Genomic DNA, 22,150 nt, shown 5'->3' with positions numbered 1-22,150 from the left:
TTGCCCCACTATGGGCCAAAAATTGTTTTCAAGCATTTATGCAAAAACTAATACACCTCAAAGCAACCTTATGATAGGCCTAGAAACGCCCTTACATAAAATATTGAAAAAGATTTTATCTTCAATTGGTTCCATGCAACGAAAGTTTGACCAAAAATTACAATATTCAAGTCGAAAAACAACAAATAGCTATAACTTTTCCAAATCTCAATCGATTTTTATGATATTTGGATTGAAAGTCTCTTACTTGAATAGCATTCGAACCACCATGACATTTATAAGATTTGTTTTGAATTGAACTAGAAATCTTAAAAAGAAACCCTTACCCCACTCGAACTTTTGCCCCACTTTACTCTACACGTCAAAGCAACCTTATGATAGACCTAGAAACGCCCTTACATAAAATATTGAAATAGTAGTTTACGGAACAAGTTGCAGAATGATGATTTTTACAGCACGAGTCGTAAAATTATCGTACGAGGCTTGCCGAGTAGGATAAGTACGACGAGTGCTGTAAAAATCGAGTTCTGCAACGAGTTACGTACAACATTTTTTGCAATTTCGTAGAAGACCACTTGAAGGTATCAGAAATTATAAAGGAATGCATTCACCATTATTTTACGATTTCTGAAAAATGGTTGTGTTATGATTCATTACGCAACTCAAAATAGTTGCGTAATGAAAAAAGCGTTGCGTAATGAATCATTACAGCACTGGTTTCAGTTAGGTAATGATATTCCCACACTGAATACTTCAGTGCAGGAAAGTAGGCCGTTTCATGACAGATTGGCGTGATGAAAATCAGCCTATTACGATGAGAAATTGCAAAAAATATTTTATCTTCATTTGGTTCCATGCATCGAAAGTTTGACCAAATATTACAATATTTACGTCGAAAAACAACAAATAGCCATAACTTTTCCAAATCTCAATCGATTTTTATGATATTTGGAGTGAAAGTCTCTTACTTGAATAGCATTCGAACTACCATGACATATCTAAGTTTTGATTTGATATGAGCTAGAAATCTTAAAAAGAAACTCTTGCCCCACTCGAACTTTTGCCCCACTTTACTCTAACCTGATGAACGCACATGAGGTGATAGAAAGGTAGATGTAGCAATTTGCTGAACATCTGAAATCTGAATTGCGTTGTAAGCACAGACACTGAAAGCCATGATAACGGCAGCTGTTGATGACGCTGAAAAACAACTAGACAATACCTGGGAGGGAGAAACCAATACAAAACTTCTCTACGTCACATTGAGCCGTGATTTTGCTGTCACGAACTGTCACTGTGATTTTGCTGTCACTAGCGATTTTCCCCAAGCCTGCCTTGATTGTCGTTGGCAAACTGGAGTTATCTTGCAGTTTGGAAAAAAATGTTTCAAATTTTGTGTGTAGTATCTGTGCCTCCCTCCCAGGACAATACCATTCAAGAGCTCAATAACAATAAAACTGGTAATGATGGTAACGGAGCTGAATTCATCAAGATGTGCTTGGGCAAGCTGGCCATTTGTAATCTCTCGTTAATAGTTAGAACCATGGAAACAGAACAGCTACTGGAGAACTTAGTGGTAGGGAGCATATGCCAGAAATGAAAGATGATAAGATTGAGTGTTGGAACTTCCGACTGATCACCATTCTAATTGCCGCAAAGTATTACCCCAGATGATATTTCATCGTTTATCACCTGTAGTTGACGAGTTCATCAGTAGTTATTCAGTCGTAATGAAGGTCTATGTTTCCTTTAAACTTAGAATCTATTAACTATCAAGCTTTTCAGAATTCCTTCTCATTTGATTTCGATCAAAGCAAGTGAAGAAAAACATCACATCTGTATCAATCTGTGACTGACAATATTTCGCAAGTTGTAACAAACTTGATAAATAAAAGCAGCGAACGAGAGCCCCAAAGAGACAAACCCCATTTTACACACTAATTTACCATTGTGGTAGGTATTGGTATGGTATGGTATCCCCGAAAATTTGATAGCAATAGTGTTTTTAAATGCTATATTTAAAAAAATAAAGCGTTTGTTAGGAGATCCTTTCTAGCGTTAAGAAAAACCTTTAAAAAGAAACCTGCGTACTGATGAGTTCTAGAAATACAAGGTAGGGTAATTTGTTGGTTTTCGGATGTTTTTTTTTTAATGCTTACTGAGTCTTCTCCACTGGGCTCGGTTTTGGGCCAATCGCTTCCAGTCGCCCTGAACGTTAAGGTGATTATAAAACGAAGCCAAACTTTGAATTTTCAAGTGCACAAGACTGGAGAATTTGACAACAGTTCGCGTTGAAAATCAATCAAATCACTTGCTTGCTGGTGGTGACTAATGGGATAAATTTTCAACGCGGAGCGCTGTTTGGTTCTCTTGTCTTGTGCTCTTGAAAATTTGAGGTGTGGCTTCGTTCTATAATCACCTTACAACATCACCTACAAAAAGCCATCGTGAGTGTGGCCTACCTCGAAGTCTGCGGCCTTGTCCGGGTTCTCTGTTGAATATTATTTTTGCTTGTCGTTCTTTCGGCATACGGGCAACGTAACCCGCCCAACGCAGCCTACCGTGTTTTATGCGCTTGACAATCCACCTCTTTATACACTTGGTACAATTCGTGATTCATACGACGCCGTCAGGTGCCAGGATTATATTGAATTTTTAGGTAAAAAAAAAATCAAATCGAGATTTCTCAAGATTCCTCCCAGAGGTGCAGAATGACCTCAAAAAACGAGCCCTCAGATTTGATGGACAATTTTCTTTCATAATAACGGTCTATCGGGGCACCGTGCGTAAAGAGCGACCAACAGCTCTGGTCTTCCTACCTCACGCTTCCACGGGCCTACTGATGGCAATTGCGTATTTAGCTGGTAGTGCAGACTGGGCACTGATGTCCTTCTGACATCAGCTAGATTGAGGAGGTACGTTCCGAGCGTCTGGACACCAAGAGGTGCGGCTCAAACAGCGTCTGTTCTGGCATCCAGCGGCTGAGTATAAAATGCTGTATCACGTCAGCTACACCTAAGATGGCAGCCCCATCAACGTGATGTAAAATGGAGAAAAAAGAAGAAACGAATGTTTTTCAATATTATTGGGCTAAATATTTGTATCAATATTATAAGACAAATTTAAGAAGATTTCATTTTGGTTCATATTACGTACTAGTCCGTTGCCTAGTGTGGTGCTTCCTTCCAAGGGAAGGAACTAACGGGCCGGTATCTTATTATACAACCTTCGTATGAAATGTATCTGATCAGGTACCTGCCTTGATACCTTGATGACTACAGCGTAGCATCACGCCATTGCCGGGAGTATTGTAGAGCTCCATCTTCGTCGGTCTTGGGCGAAACTTCTCCAGTTGCCCCGAACGTTTAGGGTCGCCAGGTCCTCTTCCACTGCGTACAGCCAGCGTATTCGTGGTCTTCCCCGAAGCCGCCGACCTCTACCTGGTCTGAACAGGTAATTCTTGGAAATTCGGATTTCAAATCACAAGAAAACTACAACCTTTTCAAATCGCGGTTCAATTCTTAGAAACATTATTCAAGAGTGGACCGAAACTTGCTGGTGGGTTTGCACAATCATTCATATGAACTGCAATAATTGTGTAAAATCAAGCGATTGTCAATCAGTATAAAAATATCAGTAACATTAGAAATAATTCTTCCTTTTTATTCATGCTTTGTAGCCATTCTTAAAAATTGCATGAGCCGTGATTAACCTTATTTTAAAATCCTGGGTAAGATTTTACAAGAATGATTCTTGTGCGTGTTCGATTTTAATCAGCGGTTTACAAAAAAAATCATTCAAATTATTTAGAAAATTAATATCTTAGTTCAATGAAATCAGGAATCTCAAATAAAAACAGTTTCAACGATCATTGAAACCAAGGAAAATGTTTTTAATTTTACTGCTTAACTCTAACTTTGATGCTTAACTTTTTCTTTGAAATTTAATTGGCCCTTAACATCTCTTGAAAACTTTTCAGTATAATTTGTTATACGCCACTCAGGTATTCAGTTTTCATTATTATGTTATTCGAAACAGTAACTTTTGTGGTGCTCTTGTGAAATATGCCAGTTTAAAACAAAAATATCTAGTGCAGCAGGCGTTTTGACACCCTTTTGATAATCGGCGCCCTTGGTGAGTGCCAACCTGGTCAACCGCACGTTACGGAATCAGGATACTGAAAATATGAAAATCTACCGGAAAATCTATATTTTCATATTCTACTGAACTCTTTTCCACTTTTGTAGGATTTACATCATTTTGTGTTAAAATTTTCATGATTTTTTTATAATGTCGCAATATGCAATTGTTACAAATAACTTGGAATTTACTATAATTTTTACCCTTATGCACATAATTATCGTAATGTTTATTAAGAGCTAAGAATTTATCATAATATTGACCCAAATCTATAGAATTTAAATTCAATTTTATTTTTCCCGATCCCTAAATTACTAGGCCAAATGGATAGATTGCCAAGGTAATTTTGCTATGGTCTTTGCAAGATTCCATTCGAGGGCATTTTACAGAGACTATAGCATCATTTGCCATCATTGCACGGGGCCCAGATAGCCATAGCGGTAAACGCGCAGCTATTCAGCAAGACAAAGCTTAGGGTCGTGGGTTCGAATTCCACTGGGAATTTCCTCGACTTCCTAGGGCATAGAGTGCCATACAATATACACATGCGAATAGTAATAGTAGTTAGTAACTGTGGAAGTGCTCACAAGAACACTAAGCTGAGAAGCAGGTTCTGTTTCAGTGGGGACGTAATGCCAGAGAGAAGAATAACATCATCTGAAAGTTATCTAAGCGCGCATGGTTTTTCCAGACTGTTGTCAATATCTAGAACATTAAGAATATAAACAAGGGACTAAGACATGAGTCAAAGGCGGCATCCATAAATTACGTAACGCTCTAGGGGGAGGGGAGGAGTAGGCTCAAGCGTTACGGCTCATACAAAAATTTGAATTTTTTCATACAAAAAGCGTTACGAAGGGGGGGGGGGGAGGTTTGGTCAAAAATTTCCAATTCTAGCGTTACTTAATAAATGGATGCTGCCTAAGGGAAGGCTTATATACATATCTAATTCTGGAGGTTGTTGATCGAGAGTGATACTTATGTGCTTTTCTGAAAGCAATTGCTCCTTATCATGTTTTCTAATAATAAGGGAAAATTTCTTCACAATAATAACAATAGTTAATCAATTTGCTTATTTCTTCAATATCGAGTGTCGTTCAAGTTCATTAAATAAAAATATCTGCAGACTTTGGGGGCCTTCCTTAGCCGAGTGGTTAGAGTCCGCGGCTACAAAGCAAATGCTGAACCATGCTGATCCTGATACCATGCTGAAGGTTGAACCGACTCCCGGTCGGTCCAGGATCTTTTCGTAATGGAAATGTCCTTGGCTTTCCTGGGCATAGAGTATCATGATGTAGTCTTGAGTTCATCTGGAACATTTTTAATTTTGGACTTGTTTAGATCGATTCAGTCAAAATTCAATCACATCAGCTATTATGAACGACTTTTCATGTATTTTATCCAGATGGTATATTTTACGCAGTATTCGCCAAATTATGTGAGTTTAGTCAAATTCGAGTAGTATTATTTATTTCCTTAGTTTTCGGATATTGTATTTTATACCTAACACTAAACGTTCCTACACTGAAATGAATTGTATTGTAGAAACTACTGAATCCAGGGTAAAATTAAGAACTGCACCAACGATTTTCAACCGATTAATATATCTGTTAACTCTACCAAAACATAGTCAACATCACTACACAAGAAAATTTCTTCTGTTGATTTAACCAGAGTTGTAGTATTTTTGACTAGAAACATTCTTGATTTGAGAAGTTTAGCATCATACTTTCGACCAAACTGTGTTGTACAGTGGGTGTCACGGATTGAAATACAATGCTTTGTAGTGATGCTACTATGGACATAGTCAAATTTACTGCACCGCTCAGTGGTTTTCACCAGATTATAGTAAACTTAACAGATTTTTGTAGTCGGTTGAAAATCGTTGGTGCAGTTCTTAATTCTACCATGAATTTGGTAGATTATACAACAAAATTTGTTTGCGTGTATGCTTAGCATTTCCAGCTCATTTTGCACCAATGGCCCCCGTCAAGATATATGACCCGGCCCCCCCGAGGCCCAAATCCAGCACTGGCTGGCACCCGAGACAACCAAAAATCGCATAACATTTAATTAACAGATTGGTGGTAAATGTGTTGAAGGCAAAGAACAGCTGGTAGGCAGAACCGAACACGACAAGGATCATCTAGGATGCTGATACCAAGGCACCATCAAGGATGGAGAGATGCAGCCATGAAACGAGTAGGTACCTATTGTAGCGTGAAAATTTTGATTCAGTGTTCACATATCCATATATGTGTGATGTAAAGTACACCTGGGCAAGTTGCAATGCAATAGTATTAACATGTTATTAAATGTTAGCAGTTTTTTGTCCCCTAAAAGTTTCCATTATTTATTAACTTAATGTTTTCACAGTTACTCCTCAGCTTACAATTTTACTCTGATCTGTAATTTTATCTTAGCCCAACCGTTTCAGCTTGCCCTGGTGTACCTCAACAAAAAAATTGACAGTTTTAGAGTAATCAAATACAATTTCAATCTTAAATGGTACCCCTTCATGAGTTAAGATAATAGACTAATAGACAACTTAGGGAGTTAGGAAACCTGTGATATTTTGTTAAATAATACACTAAGCATAAAAAAATTCGTTTATATTTTAAAATTTATTCACCTTAATAAAAAAAATCGATATTGTAATTCCATACAGATATCAAACTTATTCCTAGGCCTTACGTTTTCATCAAAACTATTTCTCTTTACTTTAGTAGCATGTTGTGCGTTTTATTCCTTGCCTTCGTATTAAATACTGATTTTTGTTTCGTGAGTGTTTGTTCTCGGTTCGGTAAGTGATATATCATACGGCTATTGGGGTGGGAGTGTGGCTGTGTTACAATTTTGCAATGTTCGATATTCTGAATGAAGAAAAAAAAATGTTTGCGTTGAATACTGCTCTACACCAGAAATAACATTACCCGGGAAATTTTCATTAGCATCAATGTTAATTGGCGCACTTTAGGTGATGTGTGAAAGGCAACGATAAAAGCTCATGGATCCAATTTTAAGTACGTTTCTAACATTATAATATCGGTTTTATTCTTACCGCCCATTCCAGCATTCACTGGTTCAGGCGTTCATGTTCTGAAACGTCGTTGCTTCCAATTTGTCAGAGTGGAAACCTAATGGTTTATTTGTGAAAACTAGTCATTGTTTGTACTAACCCGATGAAAATAGTCTTAGACTGTGTTGTAGCATAGTTCTTAAGTATCATTCAAAACAGTCGCCAGATGATATCAGTTCGAATTGGATCTAATTATTAGATAAGAATAAAAAGATTAATCGATGGGATACGCCACGGTGACTTGTAAACGCTACGTTCCTGTCTTTTTTGTGCCACGGAAGGCAAATGTTTTTTTGTTCTCTGCGATTGTGTTTTGACTATGTTGCCAAATTACCTCTTTTTAAAAGAAATTTTAATGTCCTATTTGGACCTTTTGTGAGTATGTTGTAAAAATGCTAATTAACATTGAGTGCTAATCCACATAATAAAGGAACTGTATGACGCATCTTACTTATATATAATAGATTATCTGTTGTTCTCTTTCCAAGCTGATGCTCGTTTTTTTATTTGGGACATGAAAATCAAACATGTCTTTCAGAAAGTATAAATCTACAGATTGATAGAACTATCATGTATGAAATTAAAGTCAACTGATTTTAAATAATTGCTGGATGATGGAAAATAGAGAAAGTAAGATGTCAATAAGATATAAATTAAATAATTGAGGAGGAAAATTTAAATAAAGATCTGGTTACTGGGTAGCGAATAGCTAATGTGTCATGATAAAACTAGATTTCAGACGAAGAACCGCCAGTCATTCTGAATTAGGATGTGGTTTCGCTATCCGTTTTCCGGCATCGATACACAAACGCACTAATGGACAGATCATCATCGGTACGAATGCATTTTGTTGGTTCTGGGCAGGAACACCTGTGATAAAATTTGCCGTTTAAAATTGAGTTGATGATAAACTTACTGGCGGTACTTACGTGTTTCTCATGTAGTTTTCAATAGATCGAGTGAATGGTTTATATACTGCCCATCCGCAAGCAGTATTGTCCGTACACTTTTCCTCTTGTTCAGCGTCCACTGCGCGTGTAAGTCGAACCAACGGCTGGAAAGAAGAAAAATAGAAGGAAATATGAAACAACCGGAAAATAAAATAAAAATAATATTTTAAGTAGCTATATGCAGGAAGAAATTAACGAAATCATCAGGGGCAAAGAAGCATAAAAGATTTATAACCTATGATTTGGGAATAACTTCGAGTTATTAAAATGTTGTGTTAAATGTTTCGAGTAATTCAAATATTATGCTTTTATGTTTGATGATTTAATAAAAACAAAAACTGAATATTCCCTACAAAGCGTTTAATTTTTTCGTTGGAATTGTTTTTTCTACTAAGCTTTAACCAATACCGAATAAGCTTTAATCCATATTCCAGAATCTAATTCTGACGTCATTCGAAAGTGATTAATTTCAACATTCTCTTTGTATTGTATACCGAACTGATAAAAAATGTAGATGTTATTGTGGTCTTATCATCACACATTCCTTTTTTGTTTTTCTGAATTCGAGTGTTTGCTTTTTATATATTGATTTATGTTTTGCTTTTCAGCAAGTCATGGAGTAGTATATTGGATTGTTCAATTAGAACTTATTTACTAAAAACCCTGGCTTGAAAATGGGTTTAGTAGCTAATCAGCAGTCTTCGTTGTTGTTTTCTTGAGTTTCCCAGTTGAACCACTGTGCAAGGTGTTTGAAACTGACCCTGGTGAACGTGCTAGCAGCCTTATCGGAAGTTAGTCACGTCTCTTAAAGACAGCAAACAAACCAAAGAAGTGGTTCAAAACAAATCAACAATAATAACTGCGAGATTGTGAAGCGGGAAAGATAATTTTTACTACTCGTACGCTGAAGGGAGTGAGCGCCTACGCCCATTCATGCTTCGCGTTCATTCATAAGCTTGAGTAGAATTTTCCATCGAAGATTCCTCATGCGTGAGTGTGCTTCGTTGGCAGGCACGGCAACTATAATCTGATTGCTTGACCGGGAAGCATCCGGGTGAATCAAACCTTTCAAACTAGTGGAGTTGTTTTGATCGCTCGCATCTAATTGGAATGCGTACCTTGTGTGATCGTAAAGCGTTTCAGCCAATAGCAAACACCATGAAAATGTCTTCTGTTGTTTTAGGATGTTGAACTAGAAGAAATTTGATTTAGGTGCATTCAAATATTGTCACTCATTGGCAGCTTACAGAAAATCACGTACACAAAATTTTCCCGCCACAATAAAGTGTGATTACATAGAAATAGAGGGAGATGTGGAGCTAAGTCTAGATCGTTCATCAACAATATCACTGTGTTACGTTGAAAAAATGTTCACATGACCCACCGCAGGATAAAGTTTTCGAAGTTTAATGATAATGCATAAATAAGCATTGTAATTTTTTTTTATTTTTTTTTTTACCTACAAAACTCAAAGTTGGTCTTATAAAATTTGAATCGATAGTATTTTGTGTTTAATAAACCAATAATAGTAGGGTCGGTGTACCAATAGCCGTACAGCTATGAAAAAATAGGGCGTCTGTACCACTGATAGAGGCAATAGTAACGGGTTGAGGCATAAAAAATTGCCAAAAAATAACGGAAATTTTATATCTGAATACGTGATTCGAATGCTTCTCTTTTTTATTTTAGGTAAAAATAATCTTAGAATGATAAAATCATTGAATCTTCCAAAAAGAGCATTTTCTCCCTTACTGGAACATGTTCCAGTGATAGTGGTATTTACTAACTTATGTTCCTATAATAGTGGTTTACATTGATTTTCCATTGAGACTCACTATTATAGGAACGTCCCACTATTACTGATGCAAAGGAGCAACAAATTTAAGGTTTTTAATTGTTTTCTACTGTTTCCTTACTAATTTCCCAGATTTTCTTTACACATTCATATCATTTTAACAATGTGCATGTTAGAAAAATACATATAAAAATAAAAATTGCCTACAGCACGTTTGATACCGCACTACCACTGTTATTGGTACACACACTAATACTGGATCAGTCACCCTATTGTATAAGATCGAAAAATAAAGTCAGCGACATTATTTATGATGTAAAAAAGCTTTTTATCTTGGTTTGTGGAAAAAATACGAAAACCACGAGAAAAAAAACATTTTTGCATTAAATATCGCTTGTGACACTGTACGAACACATATGCCTATGGTAGCACTCAACTTTTATATTTTTCCTTTAAAAACGGATCAAAAGCATTCTATTGGTGTTAAAACGTTCAAAATCATTCCTTTATTTTGTTTAAAAAAATATTGTTTTATGTTTAATGAAAAATAGATTCTTCTATATTTTTATCAAAACTATATGTTAATCAATAATACTCGGATAAACAGCTCCTGCCCTTCATGTGTAAAAAAAATTGCAATGGTTGCTAAAATGTTATCATCTTCGGAATGAGCCCATAAAATCAATATGAACGAAAATTGCAAATCACATTTCCATGTATTATGTAAGACTTTCAAAACTTTCGAAAAATTCATAACTCTCCAGATAAAGTTACGCAAAATTCAGCTCTTTCTGACGACCTGCACTAAGCAAAATAAAAAGAACCACCATGTATTTCTAGAGTTACACAGCAAATATGAATTGTAACATCATGTCATTTTTTCGCGTAGTGTTTATTGCGTAAAAATATACTCAAATCCGAAATATACTTTAATGCTGTAATGCGATAACAATTTTATTATTAATTTTACACCAACTTGGACTGCTTCTGCCATTGTTGTGATTTTGAACATTACGTCAATCATTTGATTCAATTGTTTAGTTAAAAAATTTAAAATCAGAAGCTGACATTTCACAAGAAGTATGAAGATGATGATGAAGAATGAAGGAATTTTTTTTTGTTGGGATTATCCGTTAATAAACAATAGGATTTGCAGGCAACGGCAGGTTTTTTTTTTCTATATGATTTGAAACAATTAGAACGGTTATTCGTAGGAAGACAATTTGTAGGGAAGAAGTTGAGACTGCCTACCATATCGGCATACAAGTTTTTTTTGGGTAAACCCATTCGGAATTAGAAGATTCAAACGGCTACCGGACGGAAGAAGATTAGCATGATTATAATGATGGGTATAATTCTTAAGCAATCGATCGTTAACTGAAAAATGAGGAACGTAAAATGTTACCATTCATTTGCCTGGCACGGGCCTTGACAATTCGCTAACGCGAAGGGCAATCCCAAACTTAGTTGAGTCTTCACAATTTGCGCATGCAAACTTTTTGGTATCTTCCTTTACAGAACGGACGTCATTAGCGTGGGAAGAATCTCCGCAAATCATGTATTTTGCATCCATTTTTTGTTATGACCCTACTTCTGGCACCGATGGCACTGAGTAGGGTTCTGGTTTCCTCCAGGTTTCTGGAAATGTTCCCATGTCACACGGACATTGAACGTAAGTTTAGCTTTTTCTAAAACTTTACTATTATTTAGATCTCTTTTGTTGAAATGAACTAAATAATATTCTTGAGAAAGCCCATTCCAAAGAATACCAGATTGGGTTCTCTATTCATAATGATTGCTTGGACTGGAGAAAATCCGAGTAAATCATTTATTCTACTTTTTAATCTTCAGGTTAATTGAGAGACATTTCAAGATGAATTTGAAAAAAAAGTTCAGTGTTATCTTGATAAGTAAATAAAATTGTGCTTCTTCTCTTCAAGATGTTTGAGCAGAAGTTCGCGATCTTTAAGAGTTTCCGGCAAAACGCGATAGTCTGCTTTCTTTGCGATTTGGAAAGAAACCTTGATTCCCCTAAGGGATGGTACACCAATTATGTCACGCGAAATTTCATTTTTTTTCGACCCCCTCCCCCTCTCTTTGTCACATTTTTTATACGAGTCCTTCGAAAATTTTGTAAGGCTTGTCACGTTTGGCTCGACCCCCTCCCCCCCTCGGAGCGTGACAAAATTTGTGCATGACCCCTAATGGAGTTCAAGATCTTTTGCCTAAATCCCCCAAATTCGGAACAACTGATCACGATAAGCGACATTCTTTGCTTCCTCACTCGCAGTACGGATTTGAGCTTCGGATGGCCCGAATCAGATCTCCTAAAGGGGCCCCTTAATATATAATTCAGGACGTTTTAGGATTCCACAAATTGACAAAAGGAATTTGATTTTTGAATGAGATGTTCAGTCCAAAGATGCAAGGGGCCCAAAATCACAGGGGTGTAAAGGATCTTAAATGTAATTGAAAAACTTGAAAACGGTCGCATTTTTAAATGTACATAATTCACATACATTGAAAAATTCGACCGTTTTCAAGCTTTTCATTTGTATTTTAAGTATTTTTTCGTCCAATGGGAAAAATATCATATTTCGTTAAGAATGGATCGTTTTTATGGTTTCTATATAAATTGTTAAGAAGTCAAAAATTGCTGAAAAACTTCGAAGGCGTATTCTCCAAAATAGCTTTTCCCCCTCATATAGAAAATTACAGCCTTTCACTCTTCTATTTGGTTTCCATTCGGCAAAAAAACAACAAAGGCATTAATACATAAGGAACGAACAGTTTTTTTTAATTGTAAAATTATGTTATTTTCATAGAAATTTCAAATCAAGTTGTATGAAGAATTCAACAAATTTGCCTCAGACAGGGTAATACTGCTTTTCCCTGATTGCCCTTTCAAAAACACGACCTTTCCTTCACCGGATACCTCAAATTAAGGAAAGTTTTTAGCATTCTTTACTATCACGACAATCAACGAACCGATTATCCATTATGTTTATTTTTATTTCTAGAGAGTACTATCAAGTTATTTCGCCCTCGGCATTATTAGCATCAATGTTTTAGGTCCGATTAAGCAAAGTTCACATTTCTTTTAGTTTTAATTCTTTCCCTGCAATATTGGCTCGTTATATGAATCCAATGATAAATCAAAGAATGATGTTTTTATAATCAATTGTCTATACTAAGTACAAGTTTCCAGTTTTTCTCAGGATGCCGCATTATTTAGATAAAAACATGAGTAATTATATTCTAAGGATTTAAACAAAACTTCATCAACTACGGCATACAAAAAAAAAGAGTTAAAACTACTAACTATCGCATAACAAAATAATATTCCTTACACTAACGATTTGTGATAGCACTGCTAATATGTTTAAGTTTTAGAGTTCTAACAAGAAAATCATAAATTCATAAATCATAAATTATTAAAAAAACAAGAAAAATTTTGAAATTTGTTTCTTAATATTCATGACGTTTTTTAATGTATTGCAGGCGAACAATTGGCCATAGATTGATGTGAGATTCAGATATTTGGAGAAGTAAAAAATCTACTTAAATATTCGAATGTTGACTTTAGTGAGAAAATATTGAAAATATTTCTAAATGTTTTTGCGCTTAATGTTGGTTCCTTGGGAGCCCGGGGCATTGGCTTCTTTCCAGAAATCAAGCCATTTTCATATTGTGTCCGGTATTGGGAGCCACCTTTTATGATTGGCCAATTCGGTACTAGAATTCATCATCAAAATGTAATGTCAAAATTCATATTTATATTTTCAAACTTATTTTTGTACGCTACAAAAATGATAATATTTATTATAAATGGGTAACAGAATCACATGAAACCAATATTTTTTTATTTATGAATTTAGCGAATTAGGTGTCGGTACTGGATCATCTCACCCTATATATTTGGTATAAGTTTTTACAGAATTTTAGTGTTTAAGCTGGATGTTCGAAAAATTTAACAACTTCAAGTATTAGTCAAGAGAAATTGATATTTATTTCTCTTTGTTGAAATACCATAAGATTAACTGATTGTTTTTCAAATGAATCATAGAGAGTTTCAATTAGGCGTGTAATCCCAGAGATTTGGACAAAACACTTTGTTTTTTTTTTTAATCTTTCAATTTAAGGTCATGTGCCTTCGCTTTAATAAGGAAATAAGGGTTTAATAAGTACCACAATCCTTGCTTGAAAAAACAGTCGCTTTTATTCAAATTACATTCTGCAGCCATAAAATTTGTCGGTTGACCACCCTTTTTATTTTCAAGTAATTTTAATTACTGTATACAACTGATGACGGGTTGCGTAAAAATACAACAAAACTTCAAAAAAAAAAAAAACTTCCGATCCGACACAATTTTTAAGTTACAATTACCTTTTTATAGAAACAATCAGTTTATTTTCCCTTTTTAAAAATTTAATATGGTCGCTAAATTGTCTTGAAATAATACCCATAAACGCTTATTTTGCAGGCACCTAAACTCGCATACATATCGGATGTTTTTCGAACTAAGTAGAATTTGATGAGCAACTATATAGATATCTATGAAAAGCTGTTATACTTCGTACCCAAGTAACCACTAGCCCGCTAATTTGCCTTTTTGGGCTTATATGTTAATGACCATACAGCTAATAAAGAGCAAGTCAGCTGTATAATAGCGCTATATTAGCACACAGGGCGAACTAAAGTGTTATTTCGTTACTTGGGTACTGCTCGCTTGAGCGGTTCTTCCATATCCTCTTTACCATCTTTACGATAAATATAGATTGCTGTGAAATTGTCCGCTTCTTTGGTGCAAATCATCACCAGTGATCCAACGGTGTTGTAGATTTATATGGAAATTACGTTGGAAAAAAATGGAAAAATGTTCCACACATGTTAGTATTGTAATGTGAGGGCAAATTTATCATCTCATAGTGAAAACTCTTTTATGATAAAAAAAAATTGCTGAAGATTTTTAATTCCATTTTGAGTTAATTTTGTTTGTGTTTTTTGCAGAAATTTACCAGACTACAATCTCACATTTATCATAATAATAGCAATTATGTTCATGAATATCCCTACTCCCATCCGTCGGATTGAATTGCTCTCTTCAGCAACTTCCTTTATTATGGTTTTAATGAGTTTTTACTTCGAGATGATAAGTTTGTACTAAACTTGTAACACTTGAGTGTTTAGAACCATTTTTCAAATTTCTTCACAGTAAATCCAAACAATCCTACATCGTCCTTGGGCCACCTTAAAATTACCTCTGATTTCTCAATACATCATGTTTCATCATAAGGATGATAAGTATGATTTTCAAACTTTTTTAAATTTTGTACCGACCTACTTATTCAACAGCTATGCTTTTAACGAATGATCTAAGCGAGACCTTTGCTGCCGTGAACCGCAGATCAGTCCCATCTGCATTTTTGTCTAAATTGAGTTGAGTTCAGTTTTCAACATCTCTTCCAATGCTCTATCAGCTGCACTAATGAAATAATATGATTTGTTTGGAAAAATTAGGAAAAAAACAGGAAGTCAAAATGTCCCATAATTAAAAGTAACCGCAGATCAGTCCCACTACAGACTTTCGCACCGTGAAACACAACAATGTAACTTGTTTTGATCATCTTTATAATTTTCTCGGAAAGATATCGTTGTGAAAAGCAAGTTGGGAAAGTTTCATTAAGATTGGAACATGTTACAATCCCCTGAATTTTTTGAATAGTCGTATGAAAAACGAGTGTGAAAACTTCACAGCGCATTTTCTCAATGCCTACTTTTTACAGATGAGACTGACTTGCGATTCACGGCAGTTTGGTTTGCGTAAGATATTCAAGCCAAAACAAAATACTTCCTCATTCTCATTTGATGTATAGAACTGAGAATCCTAATGTATAATTCCAAGTTGAAAAGAAATTACGCAAATACAGAGGACGAACTTTGAAACCGGAAAAACGTGCGTCACACGCTCAAAAGCTTCCAGCTTCAAGAGATCAAGGCTTGTAAACGACCTTTGCGATAAGAAAATACTGATTTATTACATTGTGAAATACTGATTCATTACATTGTGAACCCTAAAAATCCAATCATAATCTTTTTTAAGAATATTCTTGCATTGAGTATTACAAACTCAGTTATTTGAATCTCGATGGTACGGATGGGAAACTGTAGCTTCTCTGAAGACGAGCAAGCCATTAGTTTTCACTGATATACGAAACAATACTCGATGATTAACAACGAATTCATAGTGGATTGAAATATTCTACGGTAAAATCAAATCAATTGATATAAGTTTCAATGGATTTCAAGCATTTTATTTTACTAATAGATTTTCAACCAATCTCAAGTTTTCTGCAATTCCTGTTACTTGAAGACTTTTAAAGTCATTTGAATCATGTAAAAAATGGAAATGTTATCCAAATAGTTAAAAAAAAAAAACAAAAAACTTGAAAAATCATCGAGTTTTAGTTGGCTGAATTATTTGGCAATTTGTATTCAGCGATGAAAAATATTTTAAAAAATAATATTATTTTTTTGGAGGCCAATATTTTTTTTAAAGTGTCCAGAACTAACGGTAAACCAAAAAAAATTAAAAAATTCCAGCGATTTTAAAATTGCAACTCAATTGCAAATGTATTTCAAGACATAATAAAATAATCTCAAAACGATACATCGAAGAACAGTTGATAAAGTATGAGAAGTGATGGTTAAGTATTGAACAATTACCTTGTTCTTCTAAAATATTCTATCTCACTGTTTTTCTCAGCTGGGTCACAAGAAAAATCTAACTTCTTGGAGTGGATCGCGCATCCGAAAATATTGGGAACCTATGAATGATGGAATAGACCTCCTTCGGAAACCTGTTTGAGGGGATCATCACAGTACGGCAGAATGAGTCGTTATCATGAAATAAAATATCGCCTCGTAGATGGTTTACCATATCTATATTTAGTTTTACGCGATTTTGTTTTTTCTTTCTGACAACCGGGTAAAGCTTTTTATACTAGTTGACCCATTTTCGCTTTTAAGCATCATGTGGCATTTCCAAAAATACTCAAAAATGCCAATCCACAAATATTTTGAACTAACGGGATTTTAATCACTATCTTCAGGATTGTTTTGTCGAATAGCTGAAAATTTACGACTATGGTTGTTTGGGCCCAATTTTACGCAATGACGACATGGAACATTGAATTATAGTTTTGTTATTTGTTCATTAACCAATCTATCGGCAGCATTTTTTCATATTAGAATCGCGATATTTTTGCTAGCGATATTAACGTAGGTTATGGCTACGCGTCGGTCCCTAAGAAATTTTGGAATGTTATCTTAACCAGATGACTTGAAAAGTTGTGGGAAAATGGAGCAAAAATATCTTAAAACAAGAAGGTTATGGCGATATAAATTTTGTGTATGGTAAAAAATGATGAATTTCAAAAGAAAGTACCCATAGTAATCTTTGGATTGATTTTTTTAGTCTGATTATTCGCATTTTAACTATACAAAAGATTTACCAAAATAGTTCTAAAAATTGAATAGTTTGAATCATCTGGTTTTCCATAAGTTGATTATGTTTATTTTATTTAGTGTTATTTTTCCAGTTTGATATCTGATTACTGTTGACTACTTTTTGTATTTAAATATACTACTTCATTCAACGTCTCATCTTAAGTCGATTCCTGAGTCCGATAGAAGTTTTTGGTAGTTATATGGTGTCTGTATGGAATATCCTAGAACCTTTGAACCAGTATATTTGATCGGTACTCGTGATTTTCACTTTGTCCACTCTGATTGAACACATATATGAATATTTCTGGATTTCAATGCTCTGACCCAACAAGCTGATTTTGGAATTAAAATATGGATTCCTGAAAAATTTACGAAACTGATGTCGAAGGTTGTTGGTAATCTGTTTATCAGAGATATTTCCATGCAAACATTATTAGATTGTTATTTTCCAAGAAATAGATCAGTCAGCGTAAACCAAATCACTGTTCTTTGGTTCAGTCTGAGTGGACTAAAAGTGCAACAAAAAATCACATTATATTGTTCGAAAGTAATATAAACATGTGTAGAAAAATTGAGCCAACATTTTAACAAGTTTAAAAATGGTAAAGTATTAGAATTTAAGCCCACATTTCTAAAAAAAAAAGCTACTTGGTCCATTCTGATTTAACGCCGACCATTTAAAGGCTGGATTTCAGAACCTTTGTCTCAGGGAAACAAAGTGCACCTACAATAAATAGAACTCCACTTATGTGACACAATAGAATCTATTTCTATTGATCTCAACAATTTCAATATGAAAACAACAAAAGTGCACCGAGATATGGGAAACGTCGATCCAAGTGAACAACTTTCCAATCAATGTCAGAGTTATCACCGAAATGGCTGCCACCTTTGTTTCATAGAAATCGTAGATTGCAATGTTCAGCAGGAGTTGCATCATTGCACTCACAACAATAATATATATGGCCTACAAGTTTGGAGTGTGTTTATTGCCAAAATGGTCATAACTGAACAATTTCAGGCACGCTGTTCTCCTTAGCATGATTGTGTTAGGAAACCTCGCGCGTGCAGGAAACGAACTATTCTGATCACCACTCGGTTAAGCCTAAATTGATAATTGTTTCCAAATGTATTATTTTAATATGTTCTTGGTGGATTTGTTTTGACTGGACCTTTTTTATATCGTCCGCATTTTAGGACGTTTTGAAGGTCAGGGAGATGTTTTTGTTTTCATCGGTGCAGAGAGTCGATTGCTCTAATTTACTGAGCGTTTTATGTTATGGACTCGTGTGTACCGCCACGCACTACTATCACAATCAGCTATCTCGCGAGTAGATTGAGTCAAAAGAAAATGTTCCCTTTTGTCACTGATGGGATCTATACAACAGATGGTTTCACAGAAATCAAACTCCATATTGGACGATGTAAATCACTTCACACTAATTAAATTAATTAGTCCATACCTGTATAAACGTAGCTGCCTGTTCCGACACCTGACTGCTACTTAGCAGTAAAAGAGCAAACAAGGCAATACTGCACAATTGTATTACACGAACCATTTTAGTTAAGTTTTCTATACACTTGGCTTATTTCAGCTATTCCGTATTGTTGTCTATTGTCCTATCTCAAATAATGGTTCTACACCTAAAAGTGTAATTGCACGATAATCTTCGTAGACACTAAGTCTCGGCAAGCACTAGCTGAAGACTGGCACTCGATAACAGATTGCCACCACAACAGTTTCACAAATCTTCTCCTAGGAATAATCTATGCGTAGAATGTCGACCTCTGATCAGCACCGCGGGTAACTTGTGAATGAATTTCTTGTTTTCGATGCCGTACATTATATGAGCAACCCACAACCCTGGGAGAACAGAGAGAATCCCAGAGAAACGGAATATTACATTTGAGTTCACTGTTTCGATTTCGTCCATGTAGTGGGGATGACTCTCTTGTACACATTTGGCTAGAGCAGCTCAGCTAAATAAATGACGCTTTGCCGTTTGACTATCCCCTTTGAAGTTATGGAGAAAATTACTGTGAGCAATATCCGTATATTCGATATTGTATAGCTTGGAATGCCGGCCGGTCTCAACACAAGCAACTGCGTAACGTTGAAAATGGCATTTCGTTGGGTTTATACAGTGAAAGGACTCATGAAATATCACGTGCTAGAAAGCACGTGTTTCGACGAGAGAATTGTTTCCACTTATATTTAAATAGAGAGAACTAGAACAAGAGAGGGAAACATAGGCCATAAAAATAATGAATCCTAGTATTTTTGATAGTGATTTATTTCATTTCGTGACCGTTAGAACAACGATCTGTAGTATTTAAATGTTATTGCGCAACATTGTTAAATCATGATGATAAGAATTGTATGTTATTAATATTTTGACCTGTTACGGTAATGCAGATGCACGACCATATCCAAAACCGGGGGTAGGACAAACGTTAGTAATAGTCAATATGTTACGTCAAAATTGTCTAACGTAACGGATGTCCCTCAAAGAACCAAGGAGCTAAGGAGCTTTCGTAAATGTTATTAATATATTATTAGTGATGTAGACATATTTGTTCTATAAGTTATTAATTTAGTATATATTTATTTCAGTTTATTAATTTAATAGTTCCATCAATAATTAGCTTTTTGTCTGGAATTCCGATCATGAAAACAAATAGTGACGATTTCAAAGATAAGAATTTATATTTTCCCAACTTTTAGATGCAAGGGACTTAAACATTGAAATTTGTTTGCATAACTTATAATCTCGCCCTGAAAGCCGATTCCCGATTGGTTCAGGATCTTTTCGTAATGGAAATTTCTTCGACTTCCCTGTGTATAGAGTATCGTCGTACCTGTCACACGATATACGAATGCGAAAATGGCAACTTTGGCAAAAAAAAGCTCTCAGTTAATAACTGTGGAAGTGCTCATAAGAACACTGAGCTGAGAAGCATGCTCTGTCCCAGTGAGGACTAATGAAAAATTCTTTAAGGTGATTATAGAACAAAGCCACACCTCAAATTTTCAAGAGCACTAGACTTGAGAACCAAGCAGCGCTCCGGGTTGAAAATTTATCCCATTGGTTGGCGAACTGTTGTCAGATTCTCCAGTCTTGTGCACTTGAAAATTCCAAGTTTGGCTTCGTTATATACTCACCTTAAAGATGAATGATTTTTTATCCCTTAATAAATTGGAATTAGAAGCATAATTTTTTATGATTGCTACTAGTTCACTAAATGAACTAGGCAAACCTGAATTGAAGAATTTTAAACAGCAAAATCAATATTTATTTATTAATTTTGACGAAACAAATTTATTTGATGCATTACAGTGCATATGCCATATACAAGCAGTTCATGCTTCTTTAGTTTCACGAGCATTAGGTTAGCTTCCAACTCACCAAATACGTTACAAATTGCACGTAAGCTACGATGCGTATTTATATTTTCATCCAAATCAATCTTGTGCCAGAGTAGAAGTTTCCGGCGATTCCGGAATATTCAATTCAGTTCTCACAAGCATCATTTTGTACCTACATTAAAAAAAGCTTGCTAATCTTTCCTTTAAACGATCGAAACCGAAACCAATAAATTCTGTATATTGTTTTATTTACAGGCGAGATTCGTAAACCCATATCGATGAGTACGTGCTATTTGTAACGTATTTTTTGGTGTGTGGAAGACTGGCGCTTTAAAAATAATTTCTATACCTTCCAATCATCCTGCTCATTAAATAAAATTTTCCTCTCTTCATTGGCCCAAACACAAACTTTTTTTTTGTCACGAAGATAAACTATAGTCAGTGAGGAAATATTTAAGCCAAGATCGCATAAAAACCTGCCTCCAGAACATCTTCTTCTTGGCATTACGTCCTCACTGGGATAGAGCCTGCTTCTCAGCTTGGTGTTCAATGAGCACTTCCACAGTTATTAACTGAGAGCTTTCTTTGTCGAAGCTGCCATATTCGCATTCGCATATTGTGTGGCAGGTACCCAGCCCAGCGAAGTCAAGGAAATTTCCAACCTGGATAGATCCTGGACCGAGCGGGAATCGAACCCGGACACCTTCAGCATGGCTTAGCTTTGTAGCTGCGGACTCTAACCACTTGGCCAAGGAAGAACATAACTGAACGAAATAAGAATGGTGTGGAAATGACGTTTGCACCGAATCTAATAGCTTTTCGTTTGAGAAATGTTCCTTCATTTTTTGGATACATTCATTTGGAAAAGTTTCATCTATGTGTGGAATCTTAAAACGAGTTAGCCAGTTTCTCCCTCGAAAAGTTCTGCTCATGTTTTACTTTGCTCACATTCATTCCCACTTAAATTATTTAATTGTAGCTTGGGGTAGAGCTTGCAAATCAAAGCTTAAAAAATTGCAAACAATACAAAATAGATGCTTAAAAATAATTTATAATCTTCCATTTCGGTTTTCATCACTTCAGCTGTACACTCATTTCCCACACAGGATATTGCCAATACAAGGAATGTGTGATGAACAAACTCTACTTTTAATTCATAATGTTCTGCACAACCCATCCAGTATGAATAACTTAAATATTTATGTTCCACCACGGCTGCACAACACAAGGCAAAGGCATAATCTCTCGCGATCTCGTGTAAATACAAACTTTGGGCAGAAAAGGTTCACTTTCATAGGTCCAACCAAAT

The 22,150-nt window shown here is 35.3% G+C and overlaps 1 protein-coding gene across 1 annotated transcript; it reads right to left on the bottom strand.

Annotated features, from left to right (window-relative positions):
* Positions 1-6,745: 6,745 nt before the first annotated feature.
* On the bottom strand, positions 6,746-19,298 carry LOC5571097. The gene is made up of 3 exons (XM_001659492.2): positions 18,938-19,298; positions 8,149-8,273; positions 6,746-8,089 (listed from the first exon to the last, which is right to left on the bottom strand). Exons 1-3 carry the CDS (start codon positions 19,031-19,033, stop codon positions 7,984-7,986), a joined length of 327 nt encoding a protein of 108 aa, XP_001659542.1. The 5' UTR covers positions 19,034-19,298; the 3' UTR covers positions 6,746-7,983.
* Between the last annotated feature and the right edge of the window lie 2,852 nt (positions 19,299-22,150).

Source organism: Aedes aegypti, chromosome 3 (assembly GCF_002204515.2).
Source record: "Aedes aegypti strain LVP_AGWG chromosome 3, AaegL5.0 Primary Assembly, whole genome shotgun sequence".
NCBI classification, from domain to species: Eukaryota; Metazoa; Arthropoda; class Insecta; order Diptera; family Culicidae; genus Aedes; species Aedes aegypti.
Note: the sequence above shows the minus strand (reverse complement) of the source record. Positions and strands in the feature narration are given on the sequence as shown.

Excerpts from the sequence above, each read along its gene's own strand:
- LOC5571097 (XM_001659492.2), bottom strand. The coding sequence starts at position 19,033 with ATGGTTCGTGTAATACAATTGTGCAGTATTGCCTTGTTTGCTCTTTTA. Across the intron at positions 8,274-18,937 it reads AGGCAGCTACGTTTATACAG|CCGTTGGTTCGACTTACACG; the intron begins GTATGGACTAAT and ends TCTTCTTTCCAG. Across the intron at positions 8,090-8,148 it reads GAAAACTACATGAGAAACAC|GTGTTCCTGCCCAGAACCAA; the intron begins GTAAGTACCGCC and ends ATTTTATCACAG.